The sequence below is a fragment of the Poecilia formosa genome, unplaced genomic scaffold, assembly GCF_000485575.1.
Source record: "Poecilia formosa unplaced genomic scaffold, Poecilia_formosa-5.1.2 Scaffold695, whole genome shotgun sequence".
Taxonomy (NCBI): Eukaryota; Metazoa; Chordata; class Actinopteri; order Cyprinodontiformes; family Poeciliidae; genus Poecilia; species Poecilia formosa.
Window position 1 is genome coordinate 3296 of NW_006800634.1, and position 24109 is coordinate 27404.

At 40.3% G+C, this 24109-nt stretch overlaps 2 protein-coding genes across 8 annotated transcripts in view; both read right to left on the reverse strand.

The window, feature by feature from the left end:
- Positions 1-228: 228 nt before the first annotated feature.
- Positions 229-2408, reverse strand: LOC103130918 (mesoderm-specific transcript homolog protein-like). 2 transcript variants are annotated; one of them, XM_016666285.1, is made up of 6 exons: positions 2320-2408; positions 1982-2179; positions 1819-1898; positions 660-737; positions 433-569; positions 229-338 (listed from the first exon to the last, which is right to left on the reverse strand). In XM_016666285.1, the coding sequence occupies exons 2-6, from the start codon at positions 2133-2135 to the stop codon at positions 251-253; spliced, it is 537 nt and encodes a 178-aa protein (XP_016521771.1). In that variant the 5' UTR covers positions 2136-2179; positions 2320-2408; the 3' UTR covers positions 229-250. The 2 variants fall into 2 exon arrangements, with proteins under 2 accessions (XP_016521771.1, XP_007542505.1); XM_007542443.2 differs by having other exon boundaries at positions 2291-2403.
- A 1366-nt stretch (positions 2409-3774) lies between these two features.
- The window catches only part of atp2b1a (ATPase plasma membrane Ca2+ transporting 1a), a 43632-nt gene continuing 23297 nt past the window's right edge, over positions 3775-24109 (reverse strand). The window contains exons 3-22 of one of the 6 annotated variants that reach the window (XM_007542444.2): positions 22575-22772; positions 21310-21567; positions 21085-21210; positions 19044-19202; positions 18221-18259; positions 16386-16541; positions 16079-16293; positions 15665-15907; positions 15305-15546; positions 14647-14884; positions 13246-13425; positions 13069-13156; positions 12875-12981; positions 12580-12771; positions 11600-11813; positions 11308-11519; positions 11106-11213; positions 10263-10451; positions 9613-9702; positions 3775-6184 (exon numbers count right to left, since the gene is read on the reverse strand). In XM_007542444.2, coding sequence (XP_007542506.1) covers positions 5807-6184; positions 9613-9702; positions 10263-10451; positions 11106-11213; positions 11308-11519; positions 11600-11813; positions 12580-12771; positions 12875-12981; positions 13069-13156; positions 13246-13425; positions 14647-14884; positions 15305-15546; positions 15665-15907; positions 16079-16293; positions 16386-16541; positions 18221-18259; positions 19044-19202; positions 21085-21210; positions 21310-21567; positions 22575-22772 — 3632 coding nt within the window. In that variant the 3' untranslated portion in view covers positions 3775-5806. Of the gene's footprint in view, positions 6185-9521; positions 9703-10262; positions 10452-11105; positions 11214-11307; positions 11520-11599; positions 11814-12579; positions 12772-12874; positions 12982-13068; positions 13157-13245; positions 13426-14646; positions 14885-15304; positions 15547-15664; positions 15908-16078; positions 16294-16385; positions 16542-18220; positions 18260-19043; positions 19203-21084; positions 21211-21309; positions 21568-22574; positions 22773-24109 lie in introns of all 6 variants that reach the window. The other 5 variants (XM_016666288.1, XM_016666286.1, XM_007542448.2 and 2 more) reach the window with 5 other exon arrangements.

Here is a 24109-nt window from a genome sequence, read left to right on the forward strand (position 1 = left end):
ATTTTACGTCATACTATATACTATGATATATTTTTGCCAATATTTTACGTCATACTATACTATGAGATGTTTTTGTTCATGTTGGATGTCATCCGAGTCATTTTTGTCAACCTCACATACGTCTCTACCTCCAACCCTAAATACATCCCAACCTGCTCCCCTGCACACACGCACATACACACAAATATAGCCATACAATTGTGTTTTGGATTAATTTTGCAAAACATCCCATCTTTTGTGAAAGTAACAATTACTTCCCAAAGAATGCCAATACTGTACCTCCATTTGATAGACAAAGACTGTTGAAGTTCAGATGCCCTGTCCGATTTTGGTCACTCCTAGTTTCGGAGAAAAACAAAGTGAAAAACAGCTAAGAGAAAGAAATTAAAGGCGACCACTGGATTCTTTTGACACCTTTTATAAAATGATTACCTGTATAGCAGCTCTAGGGCCACAGTATCTCCATAGTCATGGGATATCAAATTGAGTCGTTGATTGCCGAGACCCAAGTGGGCCACCAGGGCCTCAACTATACTGGCTTGTTCAAAGATGGAGTACCTGTGGGGTCTCTGAGATGTTGCAGATAAGGGGGAAATGTGCATGAAGGAAAGAGCCAGGAAAAGCATCAAAACATAAAAGAATAAAATATGCAGACTCACAGGTTTGTCACTAAAACCAAATCCAAGAAAGTCCAGTGCAATGACTCGATGGAAGCGCTGTGCGAGCGGATCCCAGATCTGCGAGGGAAGAAAAACGTTTCAGGATTTGTACACATTTTTCCACGTCAAAATTGCTCATTTTAACAGACCCATATTTCCATATGCGGTGGCGGTTTCTGACATGGGCAACGAGCAGCCCCACCCTGCCTGCCCCTCATTATAAAATTCTCCAACTCCCTGCTCTTATAACTGGAGGATCTGAATGTCAAAAGTACCTAATACATGTCGATGTCAATTTTATTTACGAAACATACAAATAAATATTTACTGCAAGACCTTAATCATGACCTTGTGCTGTATAGTATTCACAAAAGCACAGATAAAAATACATAGAAATAAAAACGCAAATTAAAACATACAGGACACGTAAATACATCATCACATCAACAGTCACCTCTCGCCTGTCAACTTCTTCAGAAATGAGTAGGAGGGAGGTGGGGGGCTTTGGAAAGGTGGTTCGCCCAGGGCACCAAACATTCTAAAACAGGGGTGGGCAATCCTGGTCCTCAAGGACCGATGTCCTGCAACTCTTAGATCTCTCCCTGGTCCAACAAACTTGAATCCAACAGCTGAATCACCTCCTAAGTGCAGTCAAGTTCTCCAGAGTCCTGCTAACCACCTCATGATTTGACTCAGGTGTGTCGAAGTAGAGATACATCTAAAAGTTGCAGGATGAGTTCGGTAAGGTCGACGCCATTGTGGTTTCCGTGGGAGTTGACGAGGAAATCGTGTACGCCAAGTCCACAGCCATACAGACCTGGCTGTTTGGCTACGAGTTGACCGACACCATCATGGTGTTTTGCGAAACCAAAACACCATTGAGGCCCTCGAGGCCTAGAGTTGCCCACCCCTGTTCTAGGGCCTCCTTTGTCCATATGCATCTCTATTTTGTAAATGGCTTCTCAATATGAATTTATGGCATATATTTCTACAGTTTCTTGGGTTTCACATGTGGAACCTGCAAGAATCAGAGACTACCAGAGATGGGCTGGATTAATAATACAGCAAAAGATGAAAATGAACCTCCTGCCTTCGGCCTCCATGACAACCCTGGTGTTTATACAGGATATGCTAAGCTTCCTCTGTATAGACTGCATACCTTGTTCCAGTCATAGCTGGAGGTGGGGAAGCCGTGGAGCAGAAGGACCACATCTGAGCTTCCCAAAGCACCGTAGGAGTCTGGGAAGAACATCTTGATGTGAGACAGGAAACAGGTGGATATTTGGAGATTAATCTTTTCCCCCTGTGCTGTGTGCTTCTACCTCTATAGAAGATCTTCTTCCCTCTGAAGTGGAAGAAATCCCCGGCGCTGTGCCACTTCTGTAGGGTGGCGGAGAGTTGAGGGGGCGGGATGTGAAGGTAGACGGCCACCAGCGGGACGCAAATTAGACCCACATGGATCCACCACTCTCTCATGTTGAGCTCAGCGGTGAGGAGGTCTCATTCCTGCCACTGACACACTGAGCCACAAACGCAACAAGCCGAGACAAGCAGGCTTAGTGTTAAAGGAGCAGGTAGAATTGCCTACATTCAGCTGAAATTACTTATTAAAGACAGATTACGGCACTTACTGCAAAGTTCTTGCTTGTTATCAACAGACCTTCAACCTGTGTCGGACCTGCAGAGGATATCTCTGTGGAGAGTCAAGAAGTAAACGTAGCACAGAAAAGTAAGAGGTCTCACTCTGGTCACGTTTTTGTAAAAGGAAGACACAAACTCTTTGGGTGGCTACGGTGCAACCAATTTATAAAGCGCAACTCATCTTGTCAATAGGAGATCTTTGAATAATCGCCAAACAACAAATGAGGCGTTTACTGCCATCTACCAGTCTGGATGTGTAGTAGCACTAAATGAAGCCGTTTTCTTGGAAAATAAAATAAAAATAATTATACTACTACTACTACTATTACTACTACTACTAACAAGCGCAATATAAAAAAAAATAAATCTCATTGTAAGTCAACAAATATTTTCATGTCCTTAAGCTTATTCATTTTGTGAGGAAAAAAACCGTACAATTTGAATTAATTTTTGTTATTTTTATTGTGGTTTTGATTTTCATTCTTAATCACTTACTTCTAGAAAATGAAGGACAAGAGCAGTTCACTTGCATGTATTTAATTACTGTATGTCTTAAAACAGTGTTTCTCAACCCTGGTCCTCAGCGCCCCCCTGCTCTGCATGTTTCAGATGTGCCTCTATTCCAGAACAGCTGATTCAAATGATTGCATGACCATCAAGTGCTGCAGAAGCCTGTTAATCACCCCGAGATACAATTCAGGTGTGTGGCAAAAGGGAAATACCTAAAACATGCAGGACAGGGGGGAAGTGAGGACCAGGGTTGAGAAACGCTGTCTTAAAACATGAGAAAATAAGAACAGAATGGCCATTTTTTTCCCACATGCATCCATTCGAAATAAACTGTAAAAATTAATTTCTTAAACCAATAGGGAAATAAAATGTAGCCCAAATCATACAAGTGTGGTAAGCTGTGCCTGTTTTATATCTGGTTTTACATTAGACAAATACAAAATGCTATTAAAATATTTTAATATGAAAAACCATTTCAACATATTACATTTATTTAAAAAATGCTGCTCTATTTTTATCCAACATTTACCAGTATGCTTGATATATTGACTTGCTCAAAATAATCAGTTATGGCAATTGTGACGCCTAAAGAAAGAAATGACATCTTCTGTTATGTTGGGTGTATTATTGAATGTTCTGTTCAGACTGAGGTTTCAAAAGGTGAAGTCAATTTGTACTTTCAGAAGTGGGGTCGTTTCAAAGTGCAGCACTAAACTAGATGCGCAATTTATTAGCCTGAAGATGAGAAATCGATAAAATAGCAGAATTATCCGTTAGTATGTGAAAATAGATGGGGGGGAAAAAAAACACCTATCTTTGACCACCTACCTTTCCAAGTGTTGGGATCTACATAATGTCACGATATGTATGGAAAATGTGGAATCAGAACTCGCTTAAAAGAAGCAGAACTCCTGGACATCAGCAAACCATTACACATGCTAAATAAAATAAAGTAAGGCCATTGTCCAGTGACAACTTTTATTGAAAACTATAAACACAGTACAGCATGTATAAAGTACCCTGTGCAGATAGATACCAGTGTATGCCTAGTATTTCTTCTTGAAAAATGCACATGTCCAATCTTTAGCGTTTCCAGTACATCAGGTTTCAAAACTATTTTACAAACAAACCAAATGCAGAAACATTTAATATGAGTGAAATGAGTCTTATGGACAGGCTTAAGAAGAAAACACAAACAGAATTTATTTTTTAAAAAGCAGAAAAAGTACTTAAATTTTCTGTAGAGTATAATCTTAAAGTGGATGAACTGATATTTTCTTTTTGCCCGACAACAATTTGCTCCCTAAATACACAACGATTTTTATGGATTTCTTTTTTTTTTATGCCTGAGTAAATGTATGTCAGTATTGCACATTGGCAGGGCGCTAATGGTTTGCTTATAAAAAAATAAAATAAAATAAAAAAAATAAAAAAAAATGAAATGAAATGACCAGGATCCATATTTATCAAGCATCCAAAGGGAGGACATTTTTCCTACCCCACCCAAAACATTTGAAATGAAGGTGTAGGTTTTAGTTTTTGGTCCTGCTTTTAGCTGTAGAAACAAGAGTGAGTTTCCTGAAAGTGGTGAACGATGGGATCAGGATCATTTAAATCACTGTTGTAGCCAAGGCACATTCATATTTAGTCGGAATGACCGTATCACTGAAAAACTGACTCGGCGGCGAAGCGCCTAAGTTGAACTAACTATGATTTAACCGCTTCGCTAAAGGATGCAACTGTGACTACAAAGATTTAAACTTCGCAGCTCCACAGATCTAAAAGGAAAACCTCTAGAAGCTGAAAGCGGACGCAGGAGGTCTGAGTTCGTGTTTTCCTCCCGACTCCCAGCTGGATTCTGAGTGAGATGCTTGTTAAGTATAGGCCCAGACGGCTTCTAAAAAAAAAAAAATAAAATCCCTTTTAAAAGTCATGAACACGTGGAAATTCTCAAAACACACCAAAATGAATGGAAAAGAGAATCCAGAACGTTTTGTGCACATGAAAACTATCAAAGAAATGGAAGAATATTTATAGTGATGTCAGTGGAGAGAGGCCGTCATCGTCTTCCCAGCTGAGTCTCCTGTGAAAACACCCCGTAACCCCTTGAACCTCTTTTTCTATACAAGCCTTTATGTTCATCGGTTTGGCTAGAAGGTTCTATATCGACAAATATATAACAAAACTTGCAGGCAAAAATAGTTAAGTTTCAATAGAAACACCCTTTTTTTCCTGAAAATACAGCAGTATCTGAAATAATCCTCTTAATAATGTTTTTACTGTCCCAGTTTTCTGAATTATACATCAGGAAGCTCTTTTGCCTACAAACAGAAAAAAAAAAAATAACTATCTACAAACTTTGTAAACAGACCTGTTTTTTTTTTTTTCCAAAAACATAAATAACTCAATATTAACAGCCAATAAAGCAGAAATAGGTTTTGAATGAGAAGGGCCAAAGAAATAAATATACAACACCCTTCAGATAAAGAGAAGTCAACAGTTCTTTCAGAATCTTACAAGCCCTGATCCTCACGGCCAGAGGAGGACCGCACCTTCTCAATTCAAATAACAGCAATAATATTAGAGTAATAAAAACAGGTCACTTTCAATCTGAGTTTATTTATCCCCCCCTGCTTGCTTGGGGGGAGGGGGAGGGGGGAATAAAAAAAAAAATTACCAAGGAGGGTGCAACGAAGACCGAGTTCCTGGTGCTGCAGCAGGGTATTAACAAGAACCAACAGAGAAAAACTAAAGACAAAAAAAAAAAAAAAGAGAGAGCGGGAGGGAGAGAGAGAGAGAAATCAAAGAATCCACACCAAGCCGTACATTCCGACGAATGTTTGCTGTTCTTTCAGTTCAGCCCAAGCCAAGCTCACACAAGACTCCACTCTCTGTCCAGACCTCTGTTCTCTCCTCTGCCAGTGTTCGGCCGTTTGAGCGGAGCTTTTTGGTGGCAGGGTGAGAAAACGGGTGCAGCCGTGTGGAGCTGGGTCAGATCAAAGGGAGGTCTCAAGGCTGTGTAGCGGGCTCCCTGGGGCTGACGGGGTTCCTGATTTGGGGCCCTCCGGGAAGAGGTGGTTGCCGCTTTCGACGGCATTATTGTTCTGGTTTTGGGTGGGGGCGGCGGGCGGGTTGGTGTCGTCGGGCAAGGGTGAGGGCGGGGGTGGGGAGGCATTGGGCAGACTGGCAGAGTTGCGCTTGGTGGGGGCGTCGTCCTCCGCGTCCGTGTCGTCGATGAGGGGGATGTGGGGCTCCGAGTCCTCTATCCGGAACTCGGGGTGGGTCATGAAGTTGTGGATCGACGTCCGCGACTCGGGCTTCTCCAGCCCCTCATAGAGGGAGATGGAGTTGCGGAATGCCTTCACCACTCGGATCTGGAGGAAGGGACAAGAAGAGGCACGTCTTTAGTCGCGCTGCGTACCGACGCAGACTCAAGTCAACACCTGGACCAACGCCCCGGGTTAAAACACACTCCGAACGGAAGGTTTTAATGTCTCGGTAATAAGGTGAGTTTTAGAGGCTTTGGAAACCAAATCTGTGAAGGAGGAGTATCTCAGAAAACGTGCATGTGAAATTTCAAAGACTGGTTGTTCTCACTCAATGTTAGGGAAAGAACTTCTGAATGTTAGTTCATTTAAATTAAGGTAAGATTCAGTGAAAACTTTATGTCCATCTGTTTTACTCGTGTTTCTTTACGGTCAGTTTACAGCAGACACCTTTATTTTTTCACAATTACTTTAAAAAAAAAAATAGATTAACTGGTGATTTGTAGTGTCTAAATTTTACCTTGCCGAGTTAGTCGTAAAAATGAGAACTCCAATCATTTCTCCAATCGGTAAACGGACCACATGTAAGTGCTAACTTGTGCCGACAACCTTCTTCTGTGCGGAAGTTGCTACTGAAAGTAAAAGCTACTGATTCTACCTGTTGTGAAACCTGATGCATTTGGGAAGTTTGGCTGCTTCCTAGAAATCTCTGAAGCAAGATATATTCTCCAAGGAATACTTACAGTTCACTGCTGGTGTTGCCATTGGTGGTAATATCCAAAGTAAGATGCTAAAGGCGTCAGCCTCTCAATGATGTCGTCTTTATATTAAAATAATGGTAACACTTATTGAGCTGTAGAGCTGTGCAATGCCATATTTTCTCAATGTAAGGTGCCCTCTGCTGGCGATCTAAATGCAGTGACTAAAATGCAGCTTCAGATATCAAATATAACAGGATAAATTTCTATGCTTTGAGACATGCTGTAAATATATTTTTTGGGAGGCAAAGAGAGTAACTGAGATATTCTCTAATTGTATTACTGGCATTTCTTCTTCTAAAAAAAAAACAAAAAAAAAAAACAACTAAACAGAGATAGGCTGAGATTTGAGAAAATCTGTTTCATTTTTACCATAAGGATTCCATCTGGAAGGCAGTTTAACGTTTACTATTAGAAAAAAAATGTTTGTGACTTTTGAAAAGAAATCTTAATCTGCTCAAATCAGGCAAATTCTCTTAGAGAAGTCATCGATGGTCAATGGCCGCTGCAGTAACATGTCAGAATGTGATCCATCTTCTTGCACAGAGACAACAAGCTGTGTGTTTTTAGATGTAGGTCAAATAACTCTGCAGCCTGGTCTTGTGGTGAGAAAACCTCAACTTTGTTGTGATACGTGAGAAACTACAGCCCTGTAAAAGATTTTTCTAGAGCAAGACATGAATATAAAAATTCACCATCTAAAGATGGTTTGTTTTCTAAATTTACTATAGTGTTATTTTCAGAAATCTCTTGCTTGGAGGTTTGTTTCATTTGACCAGGAAAGGAGAGGACTGTTCATCATTGTTGGACATGCTTATTAAAGAGCAAAGAGTCAGACAGGAAGAGAGCTAAAGGACAGAGAGATAGAAAGAGAGATAGATGAAGAGTAGAGAGAAAGACAGAAGAGAGAAAAACAAGTGGTGGTCAGTTGTAGCTTATGTTTGTGGAGGGAAAACAAAGAAGCTGCAGCAGCCAAGCATGTCTACAAGCTCGTGTACAAGTCGAGAACAGCACAAAGAGGAGAAAACTCACAAACGAGACCAGAGACTTTGAACCCATGCAGAGCGCGGCGCTACCTTTATTTCAATGGCAGTAAACCTTTGAGTATAGCCCATGACACATTTCACAGTATCTAAGGAAGAATACGTGGGAAGTCAGTGGCGTTCAAAGATCACTTTGGCCAAACTGGACACATTCCATCACAAAAGTATTCACATAAAGACAAAGAGAATATCTGTAAGGAAGAGTTTGGGAATAAAAATGTGGTTGATCTGATGGAGTTCCCCCTAAATCAATGGTGGGGGTGGGGGAAAAACTGTTAATGTTGAGGGTTACTGTTTTACATTCAACTGTGCGTGAATTCCCTGAGGATGCTTTTATGACATGTGCAAGATATTTAAACTCCACAGATGGTGAGAAGGTCTTCCTGGTTAGATCTGAAAGAGAAAAAGTCTAGGAGTCAGTGAGAGGAAAAGCCTTGCAAGGGCCTTTGGAAGTGGTGCCATCAAACAACAAAGATCCAGTTTCAACATAAAGAAGCAGATGAAAAGAGGTTGAAAGTCTATTCAAGTACATTGCTGTGAAGAAGTGCATCCCCCTTACAATTTTTTTTTTTTGACAAATTCTACATTTCTAATTAAAAAAAATAAAAATCTTGACCTTCATCGGGTTTGTTCAGGCTCAAAAACGGAATGTTGCCGAATTGAAGCAATTCTCAAGGTAATAAAGACTCATTGCCAGTTAATGCTGCCCAGGGTGGTACAAACACTTATTAGGTTTAGAAGGAAATTCAATTTCCAGATTCAGCCAATTTGGTTTAGACATTTTTTTTTCCCCCCTCTTAGGAAAACAGCGAAACAATTTCAAAAACAAACTCTCCATGTATTCTGCTTGATTTAGGTCGGACAAAAAAAAAAAAAAAAAAAAGAAGGGAGGGACAAATACAAATGCATCCCAAACAACAACAACAAACTTTATCCTAATAGCTTCATTTGACTGCAGGGTGGTACTGAACATTCATCTGACTTCAATCTTTTCCACAGCATCACCAGTCGGAAAGAAAGGGATCATTATTTAACCACTGACTGATTAGAAATCCACTGGAACTTGATCAGATTTCCAAAGTTTCCGTGTCATGGGTGTTCCTCTGTTTAGCTCGTGATCATGGGCATATACTCAAAACATTTACCCAACCAGGGACTAGAGAGCTGCGACAAAGACCCATGACTGCTACGAAGGCACAGAGCAGACTGAGGCAGCCGCAGACAAACCTGCTGAATTCTGGATATAATCTTTATAATAATAATAAAAAAAGATACACACAAACCCTCCCCCTCCCCCGCCACCGTTCACCACCGGGTAACAGTGAAAGGTTTCCATTTCTCAGACCCAAGCAGAAGCAGAACAGAAAACAGGATGACACAGATAAAAACACCTTGACGCTTGAAGCGACCTGGTTACAGAGGACATTTATATACGGCAGAGTTATCAAAGCAGTATGGAGGATGTAGATTGGTGTCATTTGGATTAAACGTAGGGGAACATTGGGACATCGGGGGGAAGTATGAGAGTGTAAAAGTTGAACATTAGGTAAGAAAAAGAGAGGAAGAGAAAGATGTTAGAAGAATAAAAACAAAACAAAAAAGAAGAAGAAAAGTCTCATGCACTAAAGGAGAACACGCACTCACACCCCACAGTGGCAGAAGCGGAGTTGGCAGCAGTGGCAGCAGTGGTAGTAGTAGAAAAGGCTACATGTGTAGGGCTAGAAACATTGGTTACATCGTGCTGTTGTTGGCTGGAGTTGGAGGCCTGCCGCCTTAGAGCCCCCTGAAAGGAAGTTCCACTCTGGAACGCACTCACAACATCCATCTGCAAAGAATCAGAGAGCGTGACAGGAGAAAGCCCAGAGGGAAATAAAACAACACAGCCAGAGGAGAGGGAGGAGAGAAAGAAAAAATAAAAAATAAAGAAAAGGCAGCAGAAACCAGAGAATATATGTCACTTTGAAATTGGACTTGGGTATAGTGAGAAAAGGAAGTGATCAGGTTTGAAGGCACTGATCAGAGGAAGCCTGTGATGCAAAAATCTGATCGGAATTTCACTCTTTCTCTCTGCGGAAGCCTTCCATCCATTCCAATGCGCACTGCTCCACTGTGATTTCCGTCCAAACTGATCAGGACCTCCCACAGTAGTCGAGCTTACAGCGAATGGACTCTGTTTCAGTCCGAAATAGGCGCAACAAAATTCGCGGAAGCTCAAAAGGCAGAAAAGAATTAAAAAGGAGGGATCTTTACTTTCTTTAAGAATGCAGAGAGAAGGAACGCGATGCAGATTTAAGCTGGAAGAGCAACAGAGTTAAATGGTTTATGGCTTATGATTCCCAAGGTGTGCGGGGTGTGTAACATGCAAGCAGATGTAACAACGACTACCTGAGTTTGGATCCGATTGAGGCCTCGAAACCAGAGGATCTGGCCTCGGCGCAGCTCCCGCTCGGCATGGTCGATCTCATCCACGTCGTCCAACTCCTCCAGCTCGTATTCGGGGATTTCATCCTTCTGGGTGCCGTGACCTGCTGTTTTTAGAAATTTTAAGCGACTCGTGGGTATTGAGGAGATGATCTGGAAAAAAGAAAGTGGGGGGAAAAAAGAACATTTGGGAGTTGGTTTTATTCTTGATAAGACGGTTCTTTCGTACACGTGAAACATGCCGTAAAACCTAAAACGGGGGAAAAAAAATGTAAAAAAAAAAAAAAAATGCTGCTGATAACACGGAGCAAAGTCAAACATTACATGAAAAGTAGAAGTGGAAAAAGTTTTTTTCCAATGAAAGCTTCTGCATAATGCAGGTGAAAGGCATCAGTCCGTGTAGAGGGATAAATAATTCACACGAAACATATCTGTAGTATGGAAAAAGCACCGTCAGCTGTTTGCAGACTCGCTGTTCAGACGGGCAGTTTCATGTTTAGTCAATTTTTACATCGTTAAAAAAATTAGGAAAATAAATTATGCTTGTGGTTGCAACATGAAAAATTGGAAATTTAGTAGCATTTTTGCCCTTTGATCATTTTTCCACTATGACTGCAAAGATAATTAATTGTTCTGATAGATCTTCTGAACCAATGAACACATTCAATGCTCCCCAATGTATCTTTATCATGTAACACATTTAATTAGACTGTAAAAACCATTCACATCCTGCAGTCTCAACACTAGGGGGCAGTGTAACAGCACATATGTTGCTAGAATGAAGGTGAAAGACATCTATTGTCCTACCTGTCCCCAGAGCAAGGAACCAAAGCCTAAGAATGTGCACCACAGCCATTGGTCCAAGGACAGAGCCACACAGCTGAACGGTTTCCCTCCAATCTGCACTATAAGTATCTAGAAGAGCAGAATGAAAACAGAATTATTTTGCATGTACAAGTGGAGTTTCTTGTATGGAACAAAACCACAGAAGTCTACCGTCTGGTTTCACCTGAATGATAAATGTGCCGAGGACTATACTGCAGAAGATGGGGTTGTTGAAAACGCCCTCAAACACGTTCCGCTCCCCATGGATTTTGCGGGCGTTGATTTCGTTGAAAAGCTGCATCAAGACGAAGGTGTTGAAAACTATAGTGTAGTGTTCGGAGGGCGGGGCGTGGAGAGGGGCGTTTCTGCCGCTGTCGATGTTAAACAACTTCTCTCCTGCAAGACGGAAAAAAAAAGGGTTTTTTAAAAAGGAACAAAAGGAATCTTACAAATGCAGAAGGAAAAGAGCTTCTTACCGACAAAAAGCAGCGTAAAGATGGTGGTTAGCTGGTACACGGCGTGACCCAGAATGTTCTTCATCATGGTGCGGGATATTAGAGGCTTGTTGCGGCCGTACGGCTTCCTCAGTAGCAAGGCTTCTGTTGGCGGCTCGGTGGCCAAAGCCAACGACGCGAATGTGTCCATAATCAGGTTCACCCACAACATCTGGACTGCTTTCAGGGGAGAATCCTAGCAGCAGAGAAGGAAGAGCGGAAACAGGAAGTCATCCTTATAGTTCATAACATGCAGTGCGTTTGGAAGTGTTCACTGTACTTTTATTTTTTTTTTCCACATTTTATGCTAAAGCCTGATTCCAGATTGCATTATGTTTATCTCTTTCCCGTTCTACAAACATACCCCATCATGACAACATGCAAAAAAAAAAATTGCTTAAATGTTTTTAAAATAAAGACAAAAAGAAAAAAAGATTCTCATAAGTATTTAATGCATTTACTTAATACTGTATTGAAGCTCAAAATTTAGCCATTTCCACTAATCATCCTACAGATGTTTCTACAGTGAAATGGAATACGTCTGTGGTGAATTCAGCTGATTGGCACTGATTTGGAAAGACACACACCTGCGTATGTAAGGCCCCACAAAACTTCCAAAGTTGCAGCATTTCCATTAACCACAGAAATGTGAAAATTGAAATTGCAAAAATAAATTTTCTTAACGGAAAAAGCGGTTTTGAAAAAAACACGTTTTTCCTTAAAAAGTTTCTGTGCTAGGTGAAGTGGTTTTTGAAGATGACAGGAAGATGGTTGTTTTTTTCCAACTTCCACTGCGAAGGAAGAAGTGCCAAGCCGAATGAGATGGCTCTTGGACAAAGTCAATATTTGGAATCAAAGTGAATGGGAGAAAAGCCCAGACTGTGCTGTAAGCGAGATCTGAATCGAGTGGAACAGTGCAGAAAAACAATGGCCAGGCTGGTCTCATTAACAAAACGCTTTACCTGTGTGATGCAGGCTCCTGTAAACGCTACGATGACGGCCACGACGTTGACGGTCAGCTGGAACTGAAGGAACTTGGAGATGCTGTCGTAGACGTTCCGTCCCCACATGACGGCTTTAACGATGCTGGAAAAGTTGTCGTCGGTCAGAATGATGTCTGACGCTTCCTTCGCCACGTCTGTTCCGGCGATGCCCTGAAAACAGCAAGAGGGGGAAGATTTGTGTGTTCTTTTTTTATACGTTTACAGCTTGTTTATAAGGATAACATGAAAATGTTTAAAACAAAGAAATGCTCACCATTGCAAAGCCAACATCAGCTTTCTTCAAGGCAGGACCGTCATTCGTACCGTCGCCAGTCACTGCAACTACCTGCCTCTGCTCTGCTATTGTGCTGTCAATTATCCCTAAACAAAAGAAATGAACACCGTTCAAAACAAGCCAAAAATGATAAAACCGTTTTAGATGCACTTATACATTTAAACCGCCACTACCTTTAACTAAGGTGTGTTTATCCGTGGGAGATGACCGAGCCAGAACTCTGAGTTTGGGCCAGATTTTGTCAATACGCTCTTGTTCAATCTGAGAAGGTGAAGAATAAAGTTTCAACACAATTTCTCAGCAGCTACTGGTGGAATTTCTGAAGCCAGATTCGTTTATCATGGCCCCACCTCTCCTCTTTCGTTGCGTATTCTGCGGTTGAACTCTTTTCCATCCAGGCAGAGGAAATCATCTCCCGGATGTAAGATCCCACACTTGGAGGCGATGGCGCGCGCCGTGTTGATGTTGTCCCCGGTCACCATTCTCACCGTGATGCCAGCGCGCTGGCATTTCTTGATCGCGTCCGGGACCTGAAGGAGGCACACACGCACACAAAAAATGGAGCCGTTCAAGTCAGGAGGTTAAAAATCCCGACGATAAAACTGATATTGAATCCATCTTGGTCTACACATCTTGCATCATTTCCGATGATGCAAGATCATCGGAAATTATCTTAGTCAAAGACCTGACGAGCAAAAATATACAGAAAGCCAAGCACTTAAAGAGGCATTACAAAGTCCACATTAGTCTCTTTGCCTCACTCAGGGGAAACCGTTTTAAAAAATCGCTGACCCTCATTTTCCTTTCTTAGAAAGCCTGAGCGGCCGGCAGAGGAAACCCCACCGAGCTGCCGGTTTGATTCCAACCAAGTCTTTGTCACATGGTCAAGTTGCAAAGCAGATCCTCTCTCCCATCATCACCTTTCCAAGACTATTCAGGCTGCAGACGAGGGATTGGGAAATATGCCAACATTTCAGCAGCATCAACACTTGCCTCTGCGATGGGCCAGATATGTTCAGAGCCTTACACACGTTTTCACACCCTTGAACTCTTTCAGGTTTTATTTTGTGTACAACTGAAGTGGAAGGGAAATGATGTTTTCTAAACATAATTGCACTAGATGAGAATTTTACAAAAAATTATATACATTTTGCTTTTGAGATACAAATAAAAACATGCCTATAAATACGTTCTACCCAGAACTCAAGTGGCTTAGTTTCAGCTTCAAATTCTGTAAAAAAAAAATCTTATTGAGCACCACTGCTATCCATTTATTAACCAGTTATCAAAAAAATAATCAGTAGATTAGCCCTTCACTGTATTGATGTTGTGCACAAATGGCTGATCTTTTCATGTTGATGCTAGAAAATGTTTTTAGCTGCTAATGAATGCTTTGCTACAAATGATCAAGCTTGCTCTAAGGTACCGTTTGATGCATTTTAGGCAATAAAATGTCAATTTTCTTATTTAAAAATAAATTGTTTATTTGCACATTTTAATGTAATTATAGTATTGCATAAAATGGATTTTATAAAAACTCTGCATAATGTGCCAATTTTTATATCCGATAAATCGTCAGAATAATCAATAGATTAATGATTAACTGAAATCTTTAGTTGCAGCCCTAAACTGCCCTTTTTCTGCTGTGCAAAAGAATCTCAGGTGGCTTTGACTCTGGACTTTAACTAGGCCATTATGACATTTTGCTTGGATCTCTAAGATTGTACTCTAGTGCCAGCACGCGTCATTACCTCTGGTCTCACAGGGTCCTCAATGCCCACCACGCAGATGCAGGTCAATCCGGTGAGAATGTCAGTTTCATTGTCCCAGTCAGGCTGACCCTCGGAGGTGGGAAAGTCTCTGTACGCCAGGCAGATGGTCCTGAGACCTTCCGAAGCCATCGGCTCGATGACTTTCTTTACCATGTCGTCCCTGTCCCGCGGGCGGAAGATCTTCGGCTCGCCATTCGCTGTCACGATTTTATAGCACCTGGAAAAAATCGAATAAAAACGGGGAATGAAACCATAAATGTAAGTAAAGTACGACAAGATGGGAATGTTGGGAGTTCAGATGTAACAGAAGTGATCCAGATTGCATAAAGATTAGAGGAAACAGAAAAGGCGACATTTCAGAAGTGTGCTGCAGTCATTTGGTGGAACACTAAGCCTTCTGTGGGTTAAAAAGGAGCCTGCTTGATTAAGAGGCTTACGGAGCTGTTACCGGCTCCTTTTCTCACTGCTTAGTTTAAGTAAAGGGTTTGGGTGTTATACACTTGAACTTCTTGGCTGCTTAAGCTATTACACATAATTTAGTGAAAAGTCTGGCCAACCGTGGCATTGAAACAACTTTCACATCAACAGAAAGACCTACAGGCAACATGGCCGACACCAGAAAAGAAAAAGGTTTTACTTTTTAAGGAGAATTTCCGAGGCTCCTTTGCTGAACATCCGAAAGCTGCCGTCTGCCATCTTTAGCACAGTGCTCATGGATTTCCGCACCGAGTTGAAGGTGTAGACCTTGTACAATTTCTCTTCGGGGATTTCAGCGCGGATGGCCTGATAGTCCCGCTTCAGGTCGTTAGAGAAACCGAGCAAGGCACACTCAGTTTTGTTGCCCACCTGACGGGGCAGACCCCCTTCTTTTTCTGGAGGCTAGGGAAAAGAAATACAAGAAAGAAACTACAAGTTATGTTTCGAGATCTAGTTACTCACACTATAATTCACAAATAGGGTACTTTTTTATTTCTTTTATTATTTTAAACACACCTACCAAGATATTAGTAGTGTAGGCGGAATTAACTGCTATGCCCAGGACCAGCATGTCTAGAATTGAGGTGGGGATGTCTTCCGGCTTAGGGATCTTCCTGAAGTGCTTTTCAGCAATGTAGGCCTGGACCACGGTCATTCTGTTCATGGTGAGAGTTCCAGTTTTGTCCGAGCAAATGGCTGTAGCGTTACCCATCGTCTCGCAAGCATCCAAATGTCTCACGAGGTTGTTGTCTGCCATCATTTTCTGTAAGAGGAAGGAGGAAAATCTTACGATCTCTGTCGGGAAACAAAGGCGATCACAGCACGGCTTAAAGGCATCAGCTAGCCGCGTCTCGACAGTCTGGCCTGCTTGCTTTAATAAGGTGTGTGTGTAAGCTGGTCAAGCACTGACTAAAGGTCACTTGGCAGAATTTACCTTGACGGAGTACGCTAGGGAGATAGTTACGGCAAGCGGCAGGCCTTCTGGAACAGCCACCACCAGAACGGTCACACCAATGATAAAGAATTTCACAAAAAACTGAATGTAAATGGGTGTGCAGTCCTTGACCCAAGGCAGGCCCTGGAACCAGAACGTGTCCACCACAAACAACACCACCAGGATGATGACTGTAATTGCCGACATAAGCAGCCCTGCGGAGAAATCAAAGCCCAATCACATGCAGATCTACAATTGAACATTGTCTGAGACAAAAAGATTTTTTATTTTATTTTTTTTTACTCACCTCCCTTTCCTATTTGTACAGCTAGTTTGGTTAATTTTCCTTGGAGAACAGACTTTTCTTTCTTTGGCACGCTGGCTTTTTTCTTCTCCTCTGCATCAGCTCCTTCATCGCTGTTGAGAGGCTGCATTTCCATAGCAGCACCATCCTGTGCTTTTGCTGCAGCAAAGCGTACAAAGCAAACAGATTAAAGCAGACCTGTAATGGACCGAACTGTGCCGTCATAAACACAGTGCAAGCAGCAGAATTTGGTATGCATATAGATAAACTCTGTCGACATCAAACATTCAAAGTTTAATGTGGAATAATATATATATTTTTTTGTCTTCTCTGAACTTTGTAATAAAAGTCTGTCCGATTTGCTGCCTTGAAATCACAGAGAAAAACACAACAACTAACAGCAACTGGAAGCAACAAAATGTTGAGTGCTAGAATATTTATTAATGTCATACCCAAAACGCATCATAATTGATGTATTTTAAACCAATTTGTAATTTGTTTCATTAGAAAGCTGGACCAAAAAAAAACTACAGTAAATGTAAAGAAATAGGAGCACAGGCAAGCCATGATATCCACTATATCAAATTTTGTGTCTTTAAATCATGAAATGAAGAAAGCAAACCCATAAAATGACCCGCTCATTAATTATTGGTAATATGAAATGAGTAATGTAATTTACTGAATGTATGAACATGCTTCACTTATAAACTCTAAGAGACAGATTAAATACAATTATCAAAATAGTACATTTACTTCAGTACTTGTCTTGAAAATAGTCAAAGGATTTATCAATTAAATTCAAAGTGACACAGCGCTCGGAGAGAAAGAAAAAAAAAGAAAGAAAAAAAAAAGTATGCTGTGGAAAGCCAGGATGTTTTCTCCTAAAGGTAATACTGGCAAAAAGTAAACAACTAGTGTTGTGGCTGCATTCCTTGGAAGAAGAAGCTGTTTTTAAAAATATGTTACTACTACATGCAGCAGAGTCAAAATGGAAGAATGACAAAATACTTAAACTTAAAACACTTTTTTTTTTCTTAAATAATTGAGAAGTCCTGTTGAGAAGTCTTTTACAGCTGATCGAGTTGTTTTCAGAAGCACATAGCGCTCCTACGTAATTCACCAAAGGCTCTTTTTAATGTATTCCGCCATAGACAGTAACCTGGCACTGGATTTGACTGTTTGCATTAGAGGCACAGCGGTGGTGCAGCTGCTGTGCACTCTGGCTTCCTCTGCACTCACACGGTGGCTGTAATCTCAGTCTAAAGGATTACTGTTGGTTCCTGGCAGGGAGAGGGAATCTGTGCACCACGGAGCAGTGCCAGGGTTCTGGTCACAGACTGATCATAAAGTCCCAGCAGGGCTAGATAGGCTGGGTCGCTATCTGAATTAGCAGAAAACAGCCCAGATATCACTGCTTTAAATCAACAACTGCATTAGTGGAGTTCTTACAGTTTGCCTACTGAAGAGTTTAGCTTAAAAAAAGGAAAGAAAAAAAAATCATGAGGGACAACTTGAAGAGAGAGACATGGGTGGGAAAGCAGATGTTCTGGCCCCAAAATTGTTGCAAGGCTTTAATCTCTTCATCACTAATCGCTATAACTGGATTCAATAGCACCTGCTGCTCAAAGCACAATGTGCCAGGGAAGGACGAGGGAAGGGAGAGGGGAGGGCCAGACGCTACACCGGACAGCCCGGAACAGCCCGTACCGACTTCACCCTGACACAGCATCCCGCAAAAAAAATTAAATAAGACTGCATAAAAACAGTCGGTGCCAAATTAACGGCATGGCTTTGTTAATATGAGGCAATCAACCAGCATTTGTGGGTATGAAGCATACCTTTCTTTCGATTTTCCACTGATCCATCTTGTTTCTTGTCTAATGGGGGTAAAGGGGAATGGGATGAAAGCGGGACGGGTGGGGGGTGGGGGGGACAGGTTGGAATGGGGCGGGAGGGGATAAAGAGATCATTAACGAATCAAAAACAATCAGAACATTTATATCACTTCTGAGTCAGGTTTCCAACATTATATTATATCCTGAACACCATTCATATTAGAGGTGAAAGTGCAGTGCTTACAAAGCCCTGCATGTTTAATATTATTGAGAAGTCATATTGTGTGGTGAAAAACTGAATGTTGATCTGTTAATACGGCTGCTGTAACTCAGACTTTATGATATGAATTTCTCTAGCTCCATCTAGATATCCTGTAATGATCTATTATTGATGATTCACATTTGACTAAAATACGTTTTTGTCCAATTAATAAAATGCAAGTTTTTAAGTAGAGTAAATTGTCTGGTGACAGAAATCAGACAATGTTTATCTTCATCAACCAGGAGGTATTTTGAAAATTCCTTCAGTCTGATGATCATCATAAATAACATTTAGATGAATTATTTTAACTTGTATTTAAAGAATTAATGAATAAAACAATATTGAATAACATAATACAAAAATTGTGATGGAAAAAAAGTAAAATAAAATAGAAATTATGGGATTAATTTATTTTGGGATTTTTGCTTCCCCTTTGCCTCCCTCATCTTCCCAGTTATCCCTCTGAGGGAAGAGGGCTAGCACCCTCTGGTAGCCCCCAATTTGAAACACACTAGGTTAAAAAACTAAAAACAAAAAGGTGACGTAATCAAGAATGCCACAAACTTTTTTTCTGCTTTTTCTTCTCCTCCTTTTCCTTTTTCTCCTCATCATCTTCGTCGTCATCCTCGCCAGCCCCAAGTAAAGTGAAGATAATCCCAGTTTGTGAGTTCACACCGACAGCAGTGACCAACATTTTCCCTGAGCCTTCCATTACATGAGTGCCTTTAAACAGAAAACAAAGTATCAGTAAAAGCATCAAAGGTAAAAACAGTAGACCATTAGCAACAGTTTTTGTTGTGCCTCTGGCTGATTTTATTCCTGTTTAAATACACTTTTTATAGCCTCATCGTTTGACTTCGCGTTTTCCTTTAATTTGGGTACAAATGTTAAGCTAAAGTCTTATTTAGAAACTGCTTTAGCCGGGCTTTTATCTGACACATTAAGCTGCACATGAAAAAAAAATAAAAAAAATAAATAAATAAATGCAGGTTTTAAAATGGGGCTAATAAATACAAATAATGATCCAGAAAGAAAATGCTGCTAATGCATAAACCCAGCAAACCTTTAATCAAAGTCATTTCAATCAAACAGCCATTTTCATTTGTGCCAACTGAAACGAAGAACTAAAACGCTGCAACCGTGTAGCAGCTAAAAATTCCTCTGGAGATTTTTCTTCATGTATTCAAAAAAGGAAGACATCATATGATGTAGGTCAGAAGAACATAAATAAATTCTCTGTCTTTTCCTACTTTTGTGAAAGAGGTTGCAACCCAAAATGCATTTGAGAAAAGCTTTATATGCGCTCATACAGTTGATGTCAACTGGGGTTTCAACTGAGACAAAATGAAGCAAAATTTGTGGCATTAGTAACCAACAGCTTAGAGCCAATTACATTCAGACACAGGATAGAAACACTAATTCACTCTATTTTAACAAGTCTTTAAGTGACACAGGCCTTCTCAATGAAACATACAATGAATGCCATAAAAATTCTCATACTGATATTTTTCTTTTCAAATCTCAGCCTCAACTGTGTAATAGCCTATGGAGAAGCTATTTTAATTAATACATTTGCCCATTTCTCATTTTAGATGATACTTTAGGAAAGTTTACTCTAACAAATATTGTAGCCCTTTGTTACCATATTAGTACAGTCATAGTAAAAAGTGTATAAAAATATATATAGTTAATCCCCTATAAACAAACACTGATTAGTGTTATTTTGCACAGCAAACCATCGTGAGCACGCAAAACAAGAGAAGCATGTTAAAAATATATTTTGATTCAATACTAAGCAAGTAATATCGGTGGTGTGATTTCAAAGAGACCAGATGATTCATAAAGCTTATTTTTCCTGAGATCAACACGTCATCTCAACAGAACGTTTAAAAACTGCTAATGTTTTCATATTTAGTTCACTTTTTCACATTATGTTTTGCTTTTCACCCAAACATTTCAAAGTGCATGATGTTAATTTTCAAGGTTGTGGATAATTAAAGTGGAAGGGGAAAAAAACATAGATGCTGCAGAATGTTTTACAAATTAAAGTTAGATATATATATATAATCAGTCTGCTTTGGTTAGGTTGAAACCAACCTAACCAAAGCAGGTTGTGACTAATTAGACAAAATGTGAGTAGGCTCAAGCTAGGGCTGGACAATAAATCAATAATATATATCATAATAATGATATTGATAACTGTTGTCAATATCAACAGATAGCACAGCTGATAGAATATTCAATAATTTCACTGAACTCTGATCTGGATAAGCACAGCAATCTGGGGAATGTAGGCAGAGGAAAGACTTTAGTTGCTCAACCTCTCAACTAGCTTACTCACTCTTTGGTTACCTAGCAACAATCAGTTGAGTAACTGGCACAGCAGCTGTTTAAGGTAACACCACCAAGTTTGGGAGTTTTTCCAGATATTTAAAACAAAAACTGATTCAATTATTGATATCAATAACTACAACAAAAGCTAATCTAATTATCGATATTGAAACTGATATGAAACGCTTAAATCACAGTAAGTTTTTCAGCCATATTGTCCAAGAGGCATGAATACTTTACAAGACAGTAATGCTAAACTTAGACTAGAAATTACCTGATAACAGCATGGGATCTTTATCTAGACTTTTCTTCACCTGGTCCGACTCCCCTGTGAGTGAGCTCTCATCAATTTTAAGATCGTTGCCTTGTATAAGGACTCCATCAGCAGGTAAAAGGTCACCTGGAACACAGCAAGAATAAATCTCAACTTCTTTTATATTTACTTTAAATAAAAAAAGAAGAAAAAAAGAGAGAGAAATTGCTACCAGTATCCTCTTACCATATTTTACTTGTGCAACATCGCCCACAACAATCTCAGCCACAGAAATTTGGATAGCTTGTCCTCCTCGGACAACAGAAAATTTTTGCTCCTGTTCAATGCGACTTTGGAGGCCCCTGAACTGCTTGTCTTTACTCCAGTCGTTGAACGCTGTTACCAACACAACACAGATGACTGACAGAAGAATGGCAGCTCCCTCTATCCAGCCTGCCTCTGCATCACCTTCTTCATGTCCACCACCAGCAGCTTTCCCACAATCTGCAGAGAGACACAGCGATCAAATCTTCCCTACACTTACTAATACAGTGCTGTGAAAAACAAAAGGTTTGCCCCCTTACAGATTTCTTCTGTTTTTTTAATTTATTTTTTTTAGATTTTGACAACCTTGCATATTAACAGTAAGTGACGGGGCAAACATGACATCTATGAGAGAGCCTCAAAGTGAAAACCACAGACTCGTATTTGCTAAAAAAAAATTAAAAAAAATTGCAAAAATATTGTGTGGACTGATGAGACAAAATCTGGGCTTTGGAGAGGCTTTTGTCCCGTCACATGTGTAAAACTAACAGCACTTCAGAAACGGAACATCAAACAAGATGATTGCTGTGTTATGGTCCGGGCCTGCTTTTCTGCTTCAGTCGGAATTGATGGAGCCATAAATTTTGTTCTCTGGTAGAGAGGCACAACGCTCTCAAACACAACTGCAAGTCCACCTTTGAAAGGCTCAAAATACATACATTTTTTTTTTTTTTTGGCAAAACCAGCAAAAACCAAATCTGGATTTCAATTCAACTGACATGCTGTGGCTTAAAACGGGTCATTTGTGTAAAAAGAAAAAAACAAAACAAACTAAAGAAATCAGTCAAATTCCAGCAGAGTGATGTAATAAGTTATTTGCTAGTTCTATCAAATGGTCCTCATAGGAGAGACAAACATTTATTCAGTTAAGGGGATAATTACGTTGATATCTGGTCAGGTCGGTTTAAGCAGCTTTTTTTAAATAAAGCATTCAAAGGCTGCATTTTGTACAAATTATGTGTGACAAAATTTTACCAGGTGATATGCAAAAACAAGAATTCTGAAGGGCTAAATACTTTTTTTTTTTTTACTAATCCACATCCAAAATTAAATATTGAAATGCACTGAGAATAACTAGTTTCATAATTTGAAAAAAAAAAAAAAAAAGTGTAAATACAGTTACAAACATGACATAACAAAAAAAGGTATCTTTATAATACGGGGAAAATCAATGACATTTTACTTACGTTGTCTTTCGGTATCTGGTGGTCTATAAAAAGAAAGGCCTAGTGAAATTACGGCTGCCACTTCAAGAATAATTAATGTAACATCCTGTAGCGCCTCCCACACTAATTGTAAGAAAGTTTTGGGTTTTTTGGGTGGGATTAAGTTTTGTCCAAACACTTCTATTCGCTTCTCAATGTCCGCTGGCTGTCCGCTAAGACCTGCAAGAGAGACAAAAAAAAAAAAAAAAAAAAAAAAAAAAAAAAAAATATCTCAGATAAATGTTTATTTTTCTTGGATTTCACAAGTAAAATAAAATGCAAGCATAAATGATCTGAAGTCAGGTGAATTTTACTGCAGCCAGTTGGCAGCGAGCGAGCTCCTAAAGAGTCATGTGCATTTTGGAGGAGACAATGCCCTCCGACAGTGACACACATTCAGTGGATACGTCAAACGCTTTCACCTCGTTCAGGCATTCCAGACAATGTGAGAGCTGAGGTCAGGTCTAACCCCACAAACTGACTTTCTAATGAAATGAGCAACCGACTCAAAGCTGAATCAGATTTAGACTCTGGTGCCCGTGAGGACTGCGGTCCCCCTGACACACTGTCTGCTCGGCTGAAGAACCACTGAGCCATGTGCGCGGGGAATGTTCTGCGGAAACCCATTCAAAATGCCTCCATATTCGAAGCACAATTATATAGTCGGAAGAGACTCCACACTTTTGATGATGCATGACAGTTTTGTAGTCCTATTCAAGCTGGCTGTGTGTGGGCGACTGACTGTACAGACTAGATGGAGGTCTAGTATGTGCGTGTGTGGAGCAGAGGAGGTGGGGTAAAATCAGGATCATAAGTAGTGACTGAAACTGCAACTGACAGGCAGATGGGGGTGGGCCGAGGTTGAGGTTCTTGTCAAAAATACATTATTGAATGCCAGAACTGGAAAAGCAGCTCAGGATTCTTATGTAACCCAAGAGGAATCCTGTATAAAGATGCAGCAGATTACAACTTTAAAGACTCGGCTGCTTTCTGTTGTTTTATGCACATATGCAAAAAAATAAAATAAAATGTCGCTACACCAAGCTCTGTCAAGACCGGCTGCATACTTGTATAGTAGACAGTCAAGATTCACAGACAGATGTGACCAAGACGAGAACAGATGCAAGTCAGCGTCTCTATTGACTGGCTTAGAAACAAACAGGGGAAACTACTTCCTGCCCTACTTTAAAATAATAGCATCAAGCTCAAAGCACACACCTTCATAAACTTAAGCGACTGGACAAACCACTTACTGAGAGTGGCTTTATAGCACTTTGTGAGACAATTTAGGAGAGTATCAAGGTTATTAACCTTGTGCCGTGAAATCTTGTTACACTTCTCGGAATTAATGTATAACTATTCTGAATTTTTGAAACTGCTGGTAGTGTGCTGTGGTAACTGCAGGGGGAATAAATACATTATATTGTCAGACAAAAAGGCCACTCAACTCCAAAGCTAGCAAATAGCAGATATATATATATATATATATATATATATATACATACACACACACAGAC

What these genes read in the sequence shown, in the direction of transcription:
- LOC103130918 (XM_016666285.1), bottom strand. Translation starts at nt 2,135, where the DNA reads ATGAGAGAGTGGTGGATCCATGTGGGTCTAATTTGCGTCCCGCTGGTG. An exon ending in GAAGAAGATCTTCTATAGAG is followed by an intron (nt 1,899 to 1,981) that starts GTAGAAGCACAC and finishes TGTTCTTCCCAG; the next exon opens with ACTCCTACGGTGCTTTGGGA. An exon ending in CCAGCTATGACTGGAACAAG is followed by an intron (nt 738 to 1,818) that starts GTATGCAGTCTA and finishes CTTCCCTCGCAG; the next exon opens with ATCTGGGATCCGCTCGCACA.